Source organism: Falco punctatus (genome assembly GCF_963210335.1).
Source record: "Falco punctatus genome assembly, chromosome: 1".
Taxonomy (NCBI): Eukaryota; Metazoa; Chordata; class Aves; order Falconiformes; family Falconidae; genus Falco; species Falco punctatus.
The window spans coordinates 52,526,770-52,544,649 of NC_137580.1; the positions used below are offsets into that span (position 1 = coordinate 52,526,770).

A 17,880-nucleotide genomic window follows, 5' to 3' on the forward strand; every position below is an offset into this window, starting at 1 on the left:
AAACCAAATAAATTATAATGCTTTGTTTGTCAAATAACTAAGACAAAGTAAAGTTACTTCACTAAGAAAATCTTAAGAAGTTTTTAAAGACTTTTTCTGTCAGCAAGGCTGTAAATTATTCACTTAGCTTTTTCATTAAAAATAAAAGGGCAAACTCTTAAATGTAGAGTTTCATTTCAGAGGAAATAAACCCCATGCCTAAAACGCGGAACTGACAGCCCCCAAGAAGCCTGTTCTTAAGATACTTTTCTATTCCTCCTACTGGCTCAATACCCCCTGTAGACAATGGACCAGCAGGGAGTTTTCCTTTTGTGTCTCTTGCCCACATCTAGATCCTCTCTTTAGACTCCAAACTCAGGAGAGAAAGAATGGCAGAACTGCATATCTATGGATCAGGGATAAGATAGGTGGGTTTGTGGATTAATCTAGAAAATACTATTAAAAAATATATCATAGAGATCTTTTTTTAAGAAAAACCCAATATTGTAAAATCTATGCTTTTTCCCAGCATGAACCGAGCTTCCCCTGGATGCAGTGTCTCTGTGGTTAGGAGCTTGTTCTCATCCACCTTGCCACCTTTAAAGAGTAGCAAAAGCTTCAGTCTTGCTCTAAGTTCTCCCTTCAAATGCCAAGCTGTGTGCTTAAAGTGTTTTGCTTATTTCTGAACAACATCTGGGGAATAATGTTGTCTCTCCATGTAGTAGCACTGGCCTTTTTTGCAATGAACACTGTACTTGGCTAGGTTGTGAAGTCATTCCTCAGTATACTGTATAAATATCTCAGAGGCCTTGATTGATCACAGGAACAGTTCTACCTGACATGCTAATAAAGGCAAATGCTACTTTCAGCACCTTACAAAACTACAGGAGGTATATTTGTAGTCCTTTGGAAAGGAAAGCCTCTGACAAATGTAAATAATTCAGAAGTGCTAAAACATCTACTTCATCTAAATAATACTTTAGAGTGTAGCTATATTTAAAATTGCGTATTAGTGTTACAGATGACTTCTAATTTATTAAAATGTGTACATTCATAAAACCGATGCTGGAAAACTGAATCATAAAACCTAGTGGGTGTTGAAGCTAGCATCTTATTTCTAGCTCTAGTTTGAGCTGTGGCTCTATGCCTTTGAAGCCCTCACAGCTGGGGTTGAAGCTCCTCTCTGCAGACAAAGAAACCCACTGTCTTAAAACACTGGTTTTAAATTTGCTATAGCTTAGTTGGAACTTGACTTAAAGACTTGCTTCTCAACATAGAGACGCATCTCTGTATCTGCTTCAGAGGTGATACTACAGCATCTGCAGTCTCAGGTGTGGTTAAGAACCCACTCTCATAGCAAAGGTAAGCCATTGGCCTTAAAACAGGTTAAAATTCAGTTTATAGCTATGTTACGGCTAGATGCAAAGACTTTATCTTAAATTTGAACCTTTTTCCTATGCAAAATGTCATTTAATCAACTGCAATATTTCTAATGTACCTGTCACGCTCCTATTTGACTGACTTTGCCTGCAGCTCAGCATGAATTTTTCCAGAACAAACAGAAAGTAAGCTCTCCAGGTTCAGGCTTCTTGGTTTAAAACAGCAGGACTTTCCCTGCTGAGCTGCCCCTACCTGCGAGCACTTCAAAAGAGCAGTCGCAGCAGGGGACATAGCTGAAACCGAAAGTGGTAGTTTTGTCTAGCACAGGAGGTTTCACAAGTCTTCATCCTCGAGGGCAACTTGTTCATTTAAAAAATACTTTTTTTAAAGAGGTACATTGCATGGCTGTTATAAGACCTTGAAGAGGATAATAGTAGTACTTAATAGTTCTTTCCCTCTGGTCAGCTTTGTAAGAAAATGAAATAAACAGAAAAGAAGATGAGTGCACTGTTCCACAAACTCTGTGTTAACCCGATTTCTATACTGCACTCGCTGGGTGACAGTATGTCAAAGGGTGAACCACAAAGGTTGTTTCTTTGATGTTATTTTATGATGTACAAAGACAGTACCATATCAGACATTATTCTCCTCCATGGTCTTAGTTAAAATTATCAGGAATACTGGGTTATGCCTTTGCTTTTTGGGCTAGCGGACTGACTGTGGCAAGGTTTTGAGAGATTTAGGGAATGCCTTTGTTTAAGGATGAAAGAAACTGTTGACTTTAACACATTTTAAGCTCATGGATTTGCAGGTGTTTATTTCACATTGATTTCTAAGTTAGAATAAATGGCATTATTTTCCTTATGATAAGAGAGAAAAGCATGTGCATCTCATGTGTTTTATATAGTTTTATTGACTATAACTCTGATAAAACAAGTGCTAAGTGTCTTTATACACATGGGTTTTTTCCACAAATATACTGGTCAGGTCCACAGACATGTGCTTTAGTGCCAGCAGATCTAGGGACTGCAGTAGTTCATTCAGTGATTACTGAATTTCTGTATGTACAGAATGCTGTGCGTCATGTTCCAAATTCATACATTATCATAATTTTTGAATTTTTGCTTTTTTAAACACCTTCAGAATGATAGACTCACATTGGATGATTCCTGCCACTAATCAGTCAGTCTCAAAAAGGTAGTTAAGCTAGGATGGAGAGCTGATTAGCTATGTACTTGACATTTTTAAAAGCTATAGCAAAGTATATATCTGATAAACCTGGGAAGACCTCAGGAACTATCCTTAATTTTTTAAATCAAATTTACCCTTTCTTGCTCCTAGGTCCAGTGCCTCATGAAAGTCTAACCCCCTTAAAATATGCATTGTGTGTTTTGTGATAGCTCAGAAAATAGATATTTATGATGTCTTCTCATTAAGCTAAGCTTGAGCACTGATAATTGAAGAAGTCTCCCTTTCCCCATCTGAATAAGAACAAATTCTGGAAGTGGAACATAGGTATCATTCTTCAGACAGGATGACCTGATACTATCTATTATACATACAACTTCTCTTTCACTGTAAAGTTGACCAGAGTTACCTGCCAGAACATGAATTTGTGCTAGGTTATTATGTTAGTGCTCCTACACACCCACAAATTCAACCCCATACCCCATGCGTAAAACCTAACTGCATATCTTCAATTTAGTTACTAGAGGTATTCCAGCCAAGGTGTATCTACTAAAGCTAGTTTTAAACTAAGAGCTGCAAGCCTTGCCTGCACATGGGGGTAAATACTCCGGTTCTTCGTTTTATTGAGCAGTGAGCTGCTATCAGTATGTTACTATCAGCAGTGAGCAAACTAGTTTAAGCTAAGTTAGCTATTTCTTTACAAGATCTAATAGCCACAGGATGTTTCTGCAGTAACTCTTTTCTGGTGGCTGGAGTACCTAAAAATAACCACAACAGAAAATGAAGTAGACACTGAAATTTTCTATGGAGAGAAAATACTTTTTCATAGATGCTTATGATTTCTACTGAGGTGGTAAGCAGAAGCTGCAGGCCCCCTGCTCTTTGTGGAAACATTGGGAGGTGATTCTGACTGATGGATCTAAGCTTGAACAAAGGAGTGCCATGGCTTAATAAAAAATCTACACACACACCCCCCATCTGCTGCCCCTTTCAAACCATAACCTCTTGCTGCTGCTGAAAATAATGTCTTCTGAAATATGGCTTCTGTTGCAGCCTCTGTGACATGCAAAACCAGAGCCTGTAACTAAGAAAATGCATGGCTTTCTTATGTTCCCTGTGAATTTCAGTTCTATCCTGCCAACAGATGAAAAAAGTAAAATGTGGTTGTGTCCCTGGGAGAAAACTACTGATTAGCAAAACTCAAAACCTGAAGCAAAATTAGACACTCAACTATTACTGCCCTCTGAACTGCACAGCTCCTACACTAGTCACAGGGTGGATTCCTCCATCCACACATACCCACCCAGCCCAACTCTGGGAATAGCAGGGGTTAAAGTATGTATGGGGTGTGATGACATCCCTTCTAATATGCTGTTAAAAGAGTGGGAAAACAATAGGAAAAAAGAGCTGCAGCATAATAGGATTTGCATATGTGTGTATGATTCATCCTCATAGAGGAGCTGTGTCTGGATTAGATAAGCAGACAGTGAAGACTGAAAGCGGGCTGAATAGCCAGGCCTAGAGGGTTGTGATCAGTGGCACAAACTCCAGTTGGAGGCCATTCATTAGTGGTATACCCCAGGGGCTGATATTGGGGCCAATACTGTTTAATATCTTCATTAATGATCCACACAATGTAGTAGAGTACAGCCTCAGCAAATTTTCAGAAGGTACAGACCTGGGAGGAGTGGCTGATTACAGCAGCTGGGTGTGCTGCCATTCAGAGTGACTTCAATAGGTTGGAGAAATGGGCAGAGAGGAACCTCACGAAGCTCAAGAAAGGGAAATGCAGAGTCTTGCACCTGGGGAGGAACAACTCCATGCACCAGTCTGTTCTGGGGCTGGAAAGCAGCTTGACAGAGAAAGGCTTGGGTGCCCTGGTGGACATCAAGTTGAACATGAGCCAGCAGTATGCCCTCGCAACAAAGGCCAACTGCATCCTGAGCTGCTTTAGGAGTGTTGCCAGAGAGATTAAGGAAGGTGACTCCTCACCACAGGTGAGACCACACCTTGAGTAGGGAACTTCAGGCTTACTAGTAAAAGACAGACATGGACTTGTTGGAGTGAATTCAGTAAAGGGGCATGAAAATGATGAAGGAACTGAAGCATCTTTTATACAGGACAGCCTGAGAGATCTGGGACTGCCCAGTCCAGAAAACACAAGACTTGGGGGTGTGTCTTGTACATGTTTATGCATACCTGATGGGAGAGAGTAAAGAGGAAGCCAGGCTCTTCTCAGTGTATGCAGACAAGAAAAAAGTACACACCAAAATACAGGAAATTCCATTTAAATACAAGAAGAAACTTCTTTACTCTGAGTGTGGTCAAACACTGACACAGTTTTCCCAGAGATGTGGGGTCTCTGTCCTTGGAGATATTCAGAACTCAACAGGACACAGCCCTGAGCTACCTGTTCTAGCTGATCCTGCTTGAGCAGGGGGGTTGGACTAGTTGATCTCCAGAGGTTCCTTCCAGCCTCAACCATTCTGTGATTTGTCCACTTATATATTGCAGCAAATTAGAGCTTTCCAACTGTTGAAAATACATTTTCATGTTAGTAATGAGAGGATCTGTTAAAGGAATGGAATTGTCTTTAAAGGAAGGCCCTATATGGTGGCCTCCATCATTTGGGAACACTGGAGGAAACATGGAAAAACCAATGGAGAAGAGGCAATGTGGGAAGACAGACAAAGGGTAGAGCAGGAGAAATATACAGGAGAAGGAAGGTAAAACTATGAAAAGTCTGAAACACAAAGATCTAAAACTAAAGACTAGTTTGGGGAGATGTTTCACACTGACAATTTTAGTAATTACTCTCAATTGCCTTAAGGCATGTTTTGAAATAAAAAATACATTCCTGGCAGCATTTGAGTTGCTCCGTTCCTTATAACTTAATTGGTCTGCAACAAAAGGAATAAATTGAGTTAAATTTAGTTGTGAACCAAAATGTTTTGTTTCTCAGTTAATTGTCAGTGCTAAGTATTTCCTTCCTGTGTGCTGTGGAACCTGATGCAGCACATAGCACTTCCAGGAAGCCTGTATGCTGTTAGGTGTTCACTACAGAAGAGAAGACGGTGGGATTGGTAAGAGTAGTAAATGGACAGTGATTTTGTGATGCTACCCAGAAGCAAAGTCACCCTAAAATGAAGATAGATTGCAGTGGTACAACGCTGCAACATCAGTGTAAGTGTTTTAAGTGAGGTAACCTGAGCAGAAGTTCAGATACTCACTATGGGTAAGAGGCAAGATGTCTCATAGTAGAAGAAAGATGGGTCTCCTTATTAGAGAACTAGATTTCCTATGGGGAAAATATCTCAACAAACACAGAAGCTCCTTTCAGTCTTTGCCTCTCAGTTCTGTCTTAATATTTTTTGCAACAGGCAGATAAACATTCGGAAAAGTAAGCAAGGGGAAAAAAAAAAACCCGCATAAAAAAGTGAAGAGTTATTGACTTCATCTCCCAGACGAGTTGTTCACTTTGGATGCTTACACAAGATAAATATTTTTAGGGATAATTTATGGCACAATAATAACTTTAAAGTCTGTTTAAAGTCTGTTTATTACCCATGGAAGAACCCATAGGCTCCAGGTTATTTAAAACATATTAGAACTAGCCACTAATATATGACTCTGGAGCTGCTTTGAAAAAACTTATCTTCAAATATCTCTGTTGAAACAAAACACAGGAGGCAGTGTTTCTCAGTGAAGGACATCAGAACGAGATTCAGAAAGCTTGCATTCCTTGCAAGGATGTGCTACTAAATCTCTATATGATCTTGCCATGCATGGAGTGTATTTTAGCTGGCTTCAAAATCAAGCCTAGACATTGTTGCTCATCCACAATGTTACTACTAAAGGCTCCTACAAGCTAAACCCAGAGCGCTGCAGCTATTTTTCCCAAGTATCAGAGATCCTTAGGTTTCATTTTCTCTTGAGGTCTTCTCGAGGTTGCATATGTGTAATTTGTTCATGCCTTCACTGCCTCCCTGCATCCCATCAACCCTGGTAGTAGCATTGTATGGCTAGCATCAGGATGATGGGTCTTTAGTCTTCTTTAAAATATCTGAAATGCTCTGGTAGAAAGACAGATGAGGTTTATATGCTGAATACTAGAGGTAAGTGTAGTGGAATTAAGGACACCTTTCAGAAACCATCCTGGAGGAGTGATTTGAGAACTAGGAGAAGCAGGAGAGGGTGGTTTCAGAAAGGAAAAAAGTAGAAGGCAATAACAGATTACCGAAGATGTGGAAAGGTTGTGAGACTGCCATGTAACCTTTAGCACAAGTGTGGCGTAATATTAGCATCAATAATCAAATGCAGAGTATACAGCAGAGTATAGCATGCCAAAGAGAGGTTGGCAAACATGCAGATACAATACTTACTCCTTGTTCATGATTCCTGACTCATGAAAATGCAAATCTTCAAAAGAGTCTGTGATGAAAAAGTAAATATATTGTGTATTTAGAGTCTTAAAAATCTAGATGTATGCCTTTGTAGTCCCTTTGTTATTTTCTGAGTACTTTTTGCGAAATAGAAAAGAACTTAATTTGAGGTATCTATTCTGAGGAGAAAATGCTTCAATTTTGACAGGAGTTATTCAGTCTGAAGATGTGATAATGACTATGACCAGCACCAGAAAGTGTATACCATAGTCATGTTTTTAAAGGTGGCCTTAATGATATCTCCATTTGTACGTGAACAAATTTTCATTTATGCATACATTGTTCTACCATTACAATCTGTGCAGTCAGTAATGGAATTTGTACATATAGACTTGTATTTATGTAAGAATTTGTGAAGTGAGATTTAAGTTTTACAAACAAGCTTAAATTTTTGGAAAGGATCTCTGAAAAATCTAAACAATATGGGTCTGTGAAACTCCTTGGTCACAAATGCGGGAATTAAGATAGATGTATGTATATATATATACACACACACACACACACTTGTTAAAACTTCAGTTTTGCAGTTGGAGAAATCTAAAATTCTAAAAGCTGTTTCTGAGTTGTCAGCTATTGTATTGCCAAGGCTTTTAAGCTGGTTATTCCATCAATTTTCCAATTGTCTGCTTGTCTCTGCCTGATATTTCCTAATAGAAGCCGCAGCAGTTGCATAATTTGGACATAAAAATGGAATTTATAACTTTTGCATTTACTCTGTATCACTGTCCACTGCCATTGCTTTCAGCTTAACAGCCATGGTGAGAGTGAAAAATAGCCTTCTTGTCTTCTAAAGTACAGGTACTTGTTAAATGGCAGGGCCTTGCAACTGTGTGTATACCAACTGTTTCTGAGCTTTCTACTATCCTCACCCTATTTCACATTTTCATTTTAAATTGGCCTTAAATTCACAGAAAAAAAATTATGTTTTCTGTTTACAAGGGAGTGTGCACATTTAGTTCAGTTTAAAATGTCTTAACCCAATTTTAGCTATAGCTGAGTGATATTGGTTGTGAACCAAAATGTTTTGTTTCTCTACAGTTAATTTTCTCCTGCTGTTTTTGTGTACTGATTATATTTATACAGTGTTTGTGGAATTCTTGGTAGATTTCTATGGCAGATTGCTCTCTATCTGAAATCACAATAGTGTGTTTGTGACAGCAGAAATAGCCAACGATGGCTTGTGGTTTACAGTAAATGGTCACAGCAGAAACAGATGGACATCTGACTGAGAAAATGGGTTCCTTAATTACTTTTTAAAATTAAGACAGGATTAAAATTCTGAAAGATGCACAAGAAACAGTGCTTTTGTCTGAATGACTGCTTTTTAAAAAGCTCATCAGAAGGTGTTGACTTCTTTTACCATGGAACAAGAGAATAAAAACTGTTTTTCCTGCCTTAAATATTGGATGTTATGCTTCAGATACCTGAAAAGAGCTTGATATTCTGAAGAAAGCAACCTGAAAATTGGCTATTGAATGTGAGATATAGGATCAAAAGATCATTTATGAAAAAGTTTGGCCCGCATTTTCTCTGTCAGGGCATTTGCACTTGTTAAACTTGTTTCAAAATATTCAAAGATAACATGATCTAAACTGTAGATTTATAATAATTTCAATAATTACCAGTAACTTGCACTATTGCAAATGAGGGGATTATTAGGAATTTAAAAATTACATAGAATTATGTAATACCCTCTCTTTTTGAACATTTCCAAGCATTTTGGTGTAGAATGGAGCTCAAAAGTATAAGGTCTACATTGGAGGAAAAAAGAGAAAACTCACATCAACAAAAATCAAACCATACAATTTTTCCAAGGCTTGCTTGGAGAGTATTGACATTGAAGTTGTAAGTAGAGGGAATGTAAGATGAAGTAGGGCGAGAGCTCCAAACAATTAGCAAATTCAACTGAGAAATATGCTAGGGAGCACCAAGTAGAACTTGGCTGATTGATCATCCAAATCCTATTCAGCCAATTCACAAAAATAACTCTTTATTACTTGTAACTAAACCTAGCTGGAAATCACTCACAGCACAGAAATAAGACTATACAAAGTTCTGCTATACAACTGTAGTGATAAACCACTTTTTTGGCAGTCTACACCTACTGAATTTGGGTGGCTGCCTTTATTGTGGATGTGGGGGCCTTTGGAAATAAAATTATTGTAATAAATACAGTTAGTCAAACTACCAGACATGTCAGCTATTGATTGAGAAAGTTTTTCAATCATTTAGACTAGAAATTTGGTCCAAATCATAAATGTAGAAGTTCCATGGATTAAAAGAGACAATCAACAAACTGTAGCCGTGTATCTGCCTTTCAGCAGGACCACAAAAGTGGTTTGCAGGCAACCAAAATGCTTTGGTTTTTACATTTTACAAAACAATGTGTTTTACAGTGCCTTTCTCCCTCTGTCCATCAAACACAGGGACACAGAGACATGAAGCACATTGTGCAGGAGTCAAGGAGAGCGTCTGTTTCTTTTGGCTAAAACCCTGCAGTGCAGAGGACCCTTGCCAGGCAAACTGATTTAGAGGCATTTGCCAGTCACGTCCTTGTCCTAAGACCACCATCTTAGTCAAAATAAACAAAAAAATCTACTCTCCTAGAAGCTAAGCTCTGATGAGGTGCTTCCATTCCATTTAAAAAGAAGCAAGGAAAATAAAAGACCCCAGCCACCAACAGTTTGCAAAAAGCATAACTAAGCATAATGAGAAATCGAGAATTAGCTTTTATGTACTGTCTGAAAAAAATAACTATGTTCAACATATGAAGCACAGTTAAAAAGCCAGCCAAGTACTATTTGCTGAGAACAAAAAACTTTCAAATATTGCTACTTGCATGGAATTTCAAGATGAAAGGGGAAAAGAATTTGAATACGTGTATCCTTGCTTTTGTTTTAGCTGTGTTGCACAAAATGCAGCACATTTCCTGGGGCTTTTACTTTCAGAAGAAGGATGTGCAATGCAAACAGATTCCAGGCCTCTGCAGGAAATTTCATGAGTTGTTTGTCCAAACCTTACAATGGAGCAAACCACAGCAACCTGCAGTATCCTTGGGGTGACCCGGTGTCTTAAAATGCTGAGCAGAGATGTTTCATTTTAGAACTGAGAAGGTCACTGTTGTCACTGTCTGTTCATGTGGATAGTTAGTGCTAGTTTGTTCTATGAAGAACTTGCTAGACAACATGTTCTAGTTAGTACTTTAAGGTTTTATGCCATTGTTATTTGAGTAAGAAGAAAAGCTACAGGTTCTGCAGGGCATTTAATTTTTTCTAAAAAAACCCCAAAACCCAAACCCAACAGAAAACCAAAACAAAACCTACATGGCATTAGTGCGGAAAAAAATGACTTTTTTCCCTAATCAAAAGTGAGTTATCAAGCACTTAAGTGCTTCTGAAAATAGGAGATAAGCTTCTAAATCATTTAGACACCTTTGAAAACCGGATATGAAAATCCAGCCAACAGCATAGCCAGATTCCTTGTCAGGCACCACTGGAGGAAGAACTGAAGAATTTGGGTTTCAGTTCTGTAAATAATTAATCTGTCTCTCATATCAATTCCTATAAATAGCTAAAAATGTCTACCGGAAGTCAGATCTTCATGCAGAGACTGCAACACTACAGAGGCATGGTGTAAACTTCACAATAATTATCCTTGCTTATTTGGCCGTCTGTATTCTCACAATAAAGTTTAATGGAAATGGATAAAAGTTGCTGCAGACACGACTACATTCCTGGTTCAGAAAATCAGTTGTAAGACTACAGTTAAGGTGCAGGTTGTTTGAGTTGGGCAGCTTAATTTTTATGCTGCCAGTGTCTTGCTCTATCTCCTTTTGAAGTGCTTTGTAGTACCAGGCCAATTTTATTTAGTACAAGAGGGAACAGTGGTAGAAACTGAAACAATTATTTTACCAGCAAGTATAAAGCAGTTGTCAAATGGCACTGTCAAGATTATTTTCAAAGTCTGTCTTCACAACAACAGCAAATAGTCACATGTAGGAGGAAGCACTTATTTATCTGATTGAAATGAATACAATCTGGTTTCACTAATTTGTTTCTGGCAATAATTAGCATGTTGCTCAATTTATTTTAATAGCACACTAATTTGATTCCATCTCTTGCCAGTAATGCAACCAAAAGCTTCATAATAACAAAATATATCTCTAATAGGAGCTGCCAAAGTTTTCTGTAAAGGCAGTTATTTAGGAAACTATTTGCATGGGTTTATTAAGTGTAACTTTACAATGCAGTTCTAATACATTACTTCTACCTGGAAACATGAATTAGTAATGCAGAAAACACATACAGTGGAATTAGGCAAAAAAGGCCAGTTGCTTGGTAGAGGGTCTATTGATTTGCTTAAAGGAGAAGGGAAGTAAATAGTTTAAAAAGGCAGACATGAGCTTTTGCTGTATGCCATGAGACTGCCCGGGGGGACAGGGTATCTCTCAGACCTGCCTCCCACCAATCCGCATTTCAAGTCATAGTAGATACCTGCTGGAATTAAAGCAGACTGTGGAACACAAAATAACCCCTTGGTTAAAACTCTTTTCTTCAGCAGAAACCTTTTAAAAGCAGAAAAGCACAGGAAGAAACAAGGGCAACTCACAGATGCTTTCCTTCAGGGCATGTGGGTTCAGCACTAGCACAACGCCAAGTTGGTTTCCTCTGTAAAGCAATTTTTGTGTGCTTTTGCTAAATTCTGTGCGAAGCTACCAGGTCAGTGGTAGTGATAAGTTGAAACAGGGCAAGTGGAAGAATATTCTGCAGGTTTTTGATGGTTTCCTGTGGACAGCTACCACGTGCCCAGGCACCAATCAGCACTATTAGCCCTGACCAGTGGATACCCAGTGTTTCCTCTCTATGAATCTGCCTCAAAGCAAGATAAGATAGAGAACATACTCACTCTTGTGTACCTTAACCCATATTCAATAACTCTTGTCTCTGTAGAAATAGGAGTTTCCAATGTTGGCATAGAGAAAATTAATTTCTTTTGTTAGGCTGCTGCTTAATTTTGATGGAGGAAAATAATTACTACTCCTGATTTTAAATTTTCTCATCTTCTCAAGCTTTTCCAAGAGCTTATAAATTACTTTAAGTTATGTTTAACTATTTTCATTATCTCTTTCTCAAAAGAAATTAATATTTCTGGAACAATGTGCTTATTCTTACACTATGGTTTCAAGGGATTTCAGTAGATTTTTGTACCTATGTATAGGACTACTGTGTAGAACATGAAGAACGTTTTTCCTTGTCTTAAAACAGAAGACCTGTATGCAAAACCAAAATATGTATGTGATTTCTGAAAAGATATACATTCCCAAATATGATTTTATTCATATTTATTCCCAAATTTTATAAAAAGAAAAAAAGTTGCTATGGGAGAAAGCTGTACATCCTGAAAGCATCTGTCCATAGTATACAATGAGGAATGGTGTCCAGCATAAGAGCATGGCACCATTTCAGAGAGTTTAGAAATTCACATGCGTGGGGCACTCACAGTAGAGCCCCAATAAATCTTTGTAATGGGATTTCCAAAACAAAGTCTTCTGTTGTAAGCTGACTCCCCCTACAATAGCTTGCTGCAGGCTTGTTGTATTTCTCAGGAAAAAACAGTATTTTTTCTGAAAATCTGCTCTTCATGCAAGAAGTCAGTTAAAAATGAAGTAGTCCCAATTCTCAATTAGTTCAGCATATGGCCTCAAACCCAATATGTATTTTGGCTGTATTTGCAAAACATGTTATGTTTTTATTTGGGATTTTTAATGCAAACATTTGAAGCCATAGCATTTATGACACTGTGTGTATAAAAAAATTCCATGTGCTGTATGGAACCATCATTATGGCAGATGGACAAATTTAAAATTATATGTTGCAAAACTACACTGTCTTTATTTAGCATCAAGTGGAGTCAACAGGAGTCCTACTGATCTCTTTCATTGTTCTTTTAGAGAACGAAGATGAATCCTATGGATTGCTTTCTAAAACAACCTGCATGTTCAGTTTTCTTCTTTCTTACTGTGCTACAGGCAGTCCTAGGTATCCTGCTGAGGGGGAGTGACTGCAGGAATTCCTCGGAAGAGATTTAGTGGAGGAAGAACAATGGTGTGATGGCACTAGTACTGTCCATTGCAGGACACACCTTTCTGGCTGCATATTGCAGGAGTGCCTCCACAGCTGCTCATCCTTTCTTCTTGCTTTCTGTTCAGAGCAGGGTTTAATTAATGGAAGCAATGCTAACATGACTTTTGGTTTTGTTCCAGAAGTCTGTCCTTGCTCGTGTTTTATGGAACAGAAAGTTCTGGAGCTGTGAGGCAGTTTCTGGTGGGATTGTGTCTTGTGCTGTGCTTATGACTCTATGACAAGAGCATTTTCTTTGCCTAAATTTATTTCTTTTAGTCACTGATAAAAATAATTTCAGTCACGTCTGCTTACAGACTCAGTATACCACTGGGTCCCATGAATAGTTCAGCTAAAGAAAAAGTGAAAAAAAAAAAAAAAAGTGCCATTTAAAATAGTTTATTTTGATATTTCTGAAAGCAAACATTTGTCTTTTTCAAACTATAGTTCACATAGGTACATTTTAAAAAGCACCATTTCATTCCAAGGAAACAAACCTTCCTTTATGACTTTGTGGATCACACAAAAGTATTTCTGACAAATGTATATCTTTTTTAAGGCTGAACAGCAAGGTACATGTTACTGCCATGGAGTGAAAAGTCTCAAAATTTCTTTGTGTAAGTGTCATCCCAGAGCAACGGACATTGACAAAAGCTTAAATCTGTAAGGACTGAGCTCCTATTTCAATCAGGGGAAGTTGAAAAATCTCACTTCCTCAGAAAATTTCTCAGCATCTTAAAGTGGTTAGCTGCTAAGTTCCCTCAAAACCTCTCTTCTTCAGAAAAAGTTCTTTTAACATTATTATTGACATCAATATTACTTTGCCTTTAGTAAATGGTACATTACTACTTTAACGTCCAAGCTGTTCACTGTAAGAAAATGTCTCATTTACAGTGGAGGGACTCAATGGCAGTATCATGCCTGTGAAAAAGCAACATCCCAGGACAGATGTAAACACAGCATGATTCATCCCCCACAAGCTTTCCATCTGCATGGCTGCCTTGGTACACAGCCTGTAGACTGCCTGCGGGGTAGGCTTAATGCACACACACATGCTGGGCTTCCTTGGACCTGCAAGTTCTCGTGGATTGTGGAGGATGCTCTCCTGTCCCATGTAAAGCTGCTTTTGCAGGTCTACAGTACTGAAGACCTGAGACTTAATAGGGCCAGTAGAAGTGCCCTCTACTGAACTATGGAGCATTTTTCTCAACAAGGTAGAGAAGAATAGATTGTATGTTACCTTTCCTGTTTTGGAGGACATTGCCTTTTCTGTTTTGCAGGACAGTATCTTTTCTGTTCATTCCCTGTAATTCTTGGATGCACAACTAAAAGCCCTACATTTGGATATGCATTTTACTTACCTTTCATTTCTGCACCATTTATTTTCCTTTTTAACCAATAATTTTGTTAGTCATGACAACATGGGGACATTCCTCACATTGTGAAATGCTACAGGTAGCCATCAACATGTGAAATGCCAGAATTGCCAAACTCAGTTTCTAACAACATAATTATTTTTGTGTGTGATTGCTGATGAATTGTGATGGGAAAGTAAATACAAATAGACAACTTTTATGACAAAATTTAGAGGGATCTAGAGAAATTAGAATTGAGAATAAACTCAGCTTTGAGTTATATGGGATAAAAACTTGTTGCCTTTGCTGTGTCAGTGAAAGGGCTAAAAAAAGCGTTGAAGAGTAGGGATGCTTAGGAGGAATCTTCCATCTTACCTGGGTACATCCAAACCCTGCACTGAGGAAAGCTGGAAAGAGTAAATGGTGGGGCAAGATCTATTATTTATACATAGTTTGTTTGCATGCTACAGGGGAGATCCTGTAGGGCAGACATTGTCTATGTCTTAAAAAGCCTCCCACAACATTTATCCATTCCTTTTTTTCCTAGTTTATGTTGTGATGATGGATATTTTTAAGGATAAATTCTATTCATAATAATGGAATTTCTAGCATACATAGAATGTGTATATTGTGGCTCACTTCCCTGAATTGATAATAAGTTGCCTGTAGCATGACAGAATTCTATTTAAACCTTTCTAGGAAGGTTATTTTTCATTCACTTATAGATTTTTTTCCCCCAGTGTTTCTCATAATACCACTTTGAAAAGTAAAGTACTTCCCTCTATTTACAATGCATTTTGCTGACTTCTTGGGTTTTTTTCCTTATCTATTTCTCAGTGTCACTTACAAGGCCAAACTAAACAGCAGTAAATCCTTTATTTTATGCTAATATAAATAAGGCTGGCCTATCTGGCTGGGAAGCTCTGTGTACAGTGTGCCTTTGCTACTTTTTGAATGGAGGCCATCTCTATATTAAAATGTTTATGTGTTATCAAGGTCACGAAGTCTGCAGTAATAGATCAACTCTGCCAATATAAATGAGGAAAGAACATATCTTTATAATCTAAATTTATTCTTCTTCCAAGCTAAATTAAAAGATCACAATGCCAGGAAAGGCTTATGGAAACCTTTGCTTAATTACTGATCAGGTGAGGATGCAGTACACTACTGCTACTGTAGTTTCATATAGTTTGTTAAGGAAATTATGTCAATAGACATGGAAAACCACTGGGTTTTGCTTTGGTGGATTGAATGATAACTGGAAATAAACAGGACAAATCTTGCATCGGTTCAGGTCAAAATGTAACTTATTTCTGGAAAAGTGAAAAAACTGAAATTTTGGTGTACAAAGAGGTGTTTAGATTTGTTTCAGTTGATAACTCTGTTGAACCTTTTTCATTTGTGCAGTCTAAGCTTTAGATCTCAAGCTTGATGATCAAAGTAGGCAACTGCTTGCTCTATGGTCAATGCAAAGAAACTGAGATTTTCTTAATGATTCAGAGCAGCATCTTTTTATGCCCTCTGAAGTGCTTGATTTCCATTCTCTGTATAGGGAACCTGGAGAGAATGTGAATTTCCAATGTAGGTCTATATGAATCCTTCCTACTCATCCCCCTAGAGTGCTGAAATGTTTCACTTTATTGTGTACATTCTTTTTTTAATGGCAAGATAAATTTTGCCATTTTTGGACCAGGACGTCATACTTTCATCAAATTTATGAATATTTGTGGTCTCCTTTTCCTTACAGTTATCCACTTTCCTCCAAGTTGACTAGAAGTGTGGTATTTGCATATAGAAAAATGTCTGTCAGGTACAAAAATTTACTGAGACAAGCAATAAAAGATTTGAGTGGTAACAAATTAAGTTTTCCTTGATATTAAGCTGATTAACTCATTTGTGTGGGTTTTGTTTTGTTTTGTTTTTCCAGAGAGACAGTATTTAATATCTGCACACTGTGCTGCCAGGAAGCCTGACTTAGATCACATGGAAGTTTTAACACTGCTTAAGAAATAAAAATTTATCAGGCCTGCTGAACAATGAAAATAGTCTCCATTCATATTTTATTCTAATTCAGCTACCTCTAGAATATACTAATTAAAAAATTACCACAAATAATTAGCAGCTTAGCTCCTTTCAATTTAGGTAGTTGTTTGTACTCAACTTGGTCTTTTATATAACACAGCTGTCAAATATGGGCTTGGGTAAAAGTTGCTGAAATCAATTCCTTTGTGGAAAGAAGGGTGTTTGGGTTAGTCCATGTACATCACAATAAATCTCTCTCTGATCAAACCTGAATTTGGGGAAAAGGGGTTTAATTTTAAATTTCAAGTAAACCCAGAGATACCTTTGTGAAATATTTTGAAATTCCCTATCAATGTAAACATGCTTTTGGGAGCAGGATGCACCCTGTCACATGGCTGCCTGGTGTTAATGTTGGACTGCCAGAAGGATCAGAAAAGCATTACTGATTTATCTGCTGTTAAAAAAAACACCCTACTTTATTTCTGTCTCTTCCAGTTCAGCTGATATGACAAGATAACTTATTCAGTGCCTTATGTCTAATTCGGGCATGAAGGAGTAACTGAGCAATTGGGGCAGTTGCTGTTCTCTATCTTTTCACTCATCTATGTTTCAGTGTCACTATCACACTCCCCAGGCATTAAAGTAACATGTCATATTCTGTCTTTTCATTTTTTTCTAAAACAAAGTCGACCTAGACTCCAAATTTTAGAGGTGAGAAGCATGGTTTCTACCCCCGCCCCCCCTTCTTTTTAAAAATTTTGTACTTCCTATTCAAGCTCTGAAATGGTTTCATATGAAGGGTTTTCAAGCAGTTAAAATCAGCACACCAGTACATTGTGTACCTCAGTAGCAAATACTGAAGACATAAATACAACTTTCCACCAATATAGCACTGATTGTTGTCCAGCATAGACACACAGCTCTCATTAGGCATTATACCTGTGCAGCTCAGAGGATGAACTGACAGTAGCTGGCTAATGACTTTTTGCCACCCTGAGGAGCACGGGCTTCTGGCCTGGTATGCAGTTGAGAAAAAAGAATTACGCAGGACTTGCTGCCTGTCCAAAAGGCAGTGTCCTCCCTCAGCGTAACAGATTTTCTGTTGATGCTAAGCTCAAAGCTCAGCAGGAAGCACAAGCCAGGAACCAAGAACAGGATAACATTGACCAGGTGATCACTTATCTTTTCCTTTGTGAAATATAAGGCTTGATGGACTGAGCTGGCCTGTCTTATGAGAATTCAGTACCTCTTGTTGGGTTCCTGCACACATTCCCAGTTCAGGTGTTTTCCACCAGAAGTAACTCTTAGCTGATGTTCTGCTCAGCAAGGATAAGTCTGACTGAAACTGAATTCTGAGCACTGCTTCTGTGATATATGATTGCAATGTAATTGCAG

The 17,880-nt window shown here is 38.1% G+C and overlaps 1 protein-coding gene across 2 annotated transcripts in view; it reads right to left on the reverse strand.

Annotated features, from left to right (window-relative positions):
• CLNK (cytokine dependent hematopoietic cell linker) overlaps positions 1-12,340 on the reverse strand; it is a gene marked incomplete at its 5' end in the record, with an annotated part of 64,554 nt that extends 52,214 nt beyond the window's left edge. For both annotated transcript variants that reach the window (XM_080387611.1, XM_080387612.1), the window contains 2 exons: positions 6,930-6,978; positions 11,598-12,340. In XM_080387611.1, coding sequence (XP_080243737.1) covers positions 6,930-6,940 — 11 coding nt within the window. The remainder of the gene's footprint in view (positions 1-6,929; positions 6,979-11,597) is intronic.
• Positions 12,341-17,880: the final 5,540 nt, after the last annotated feature.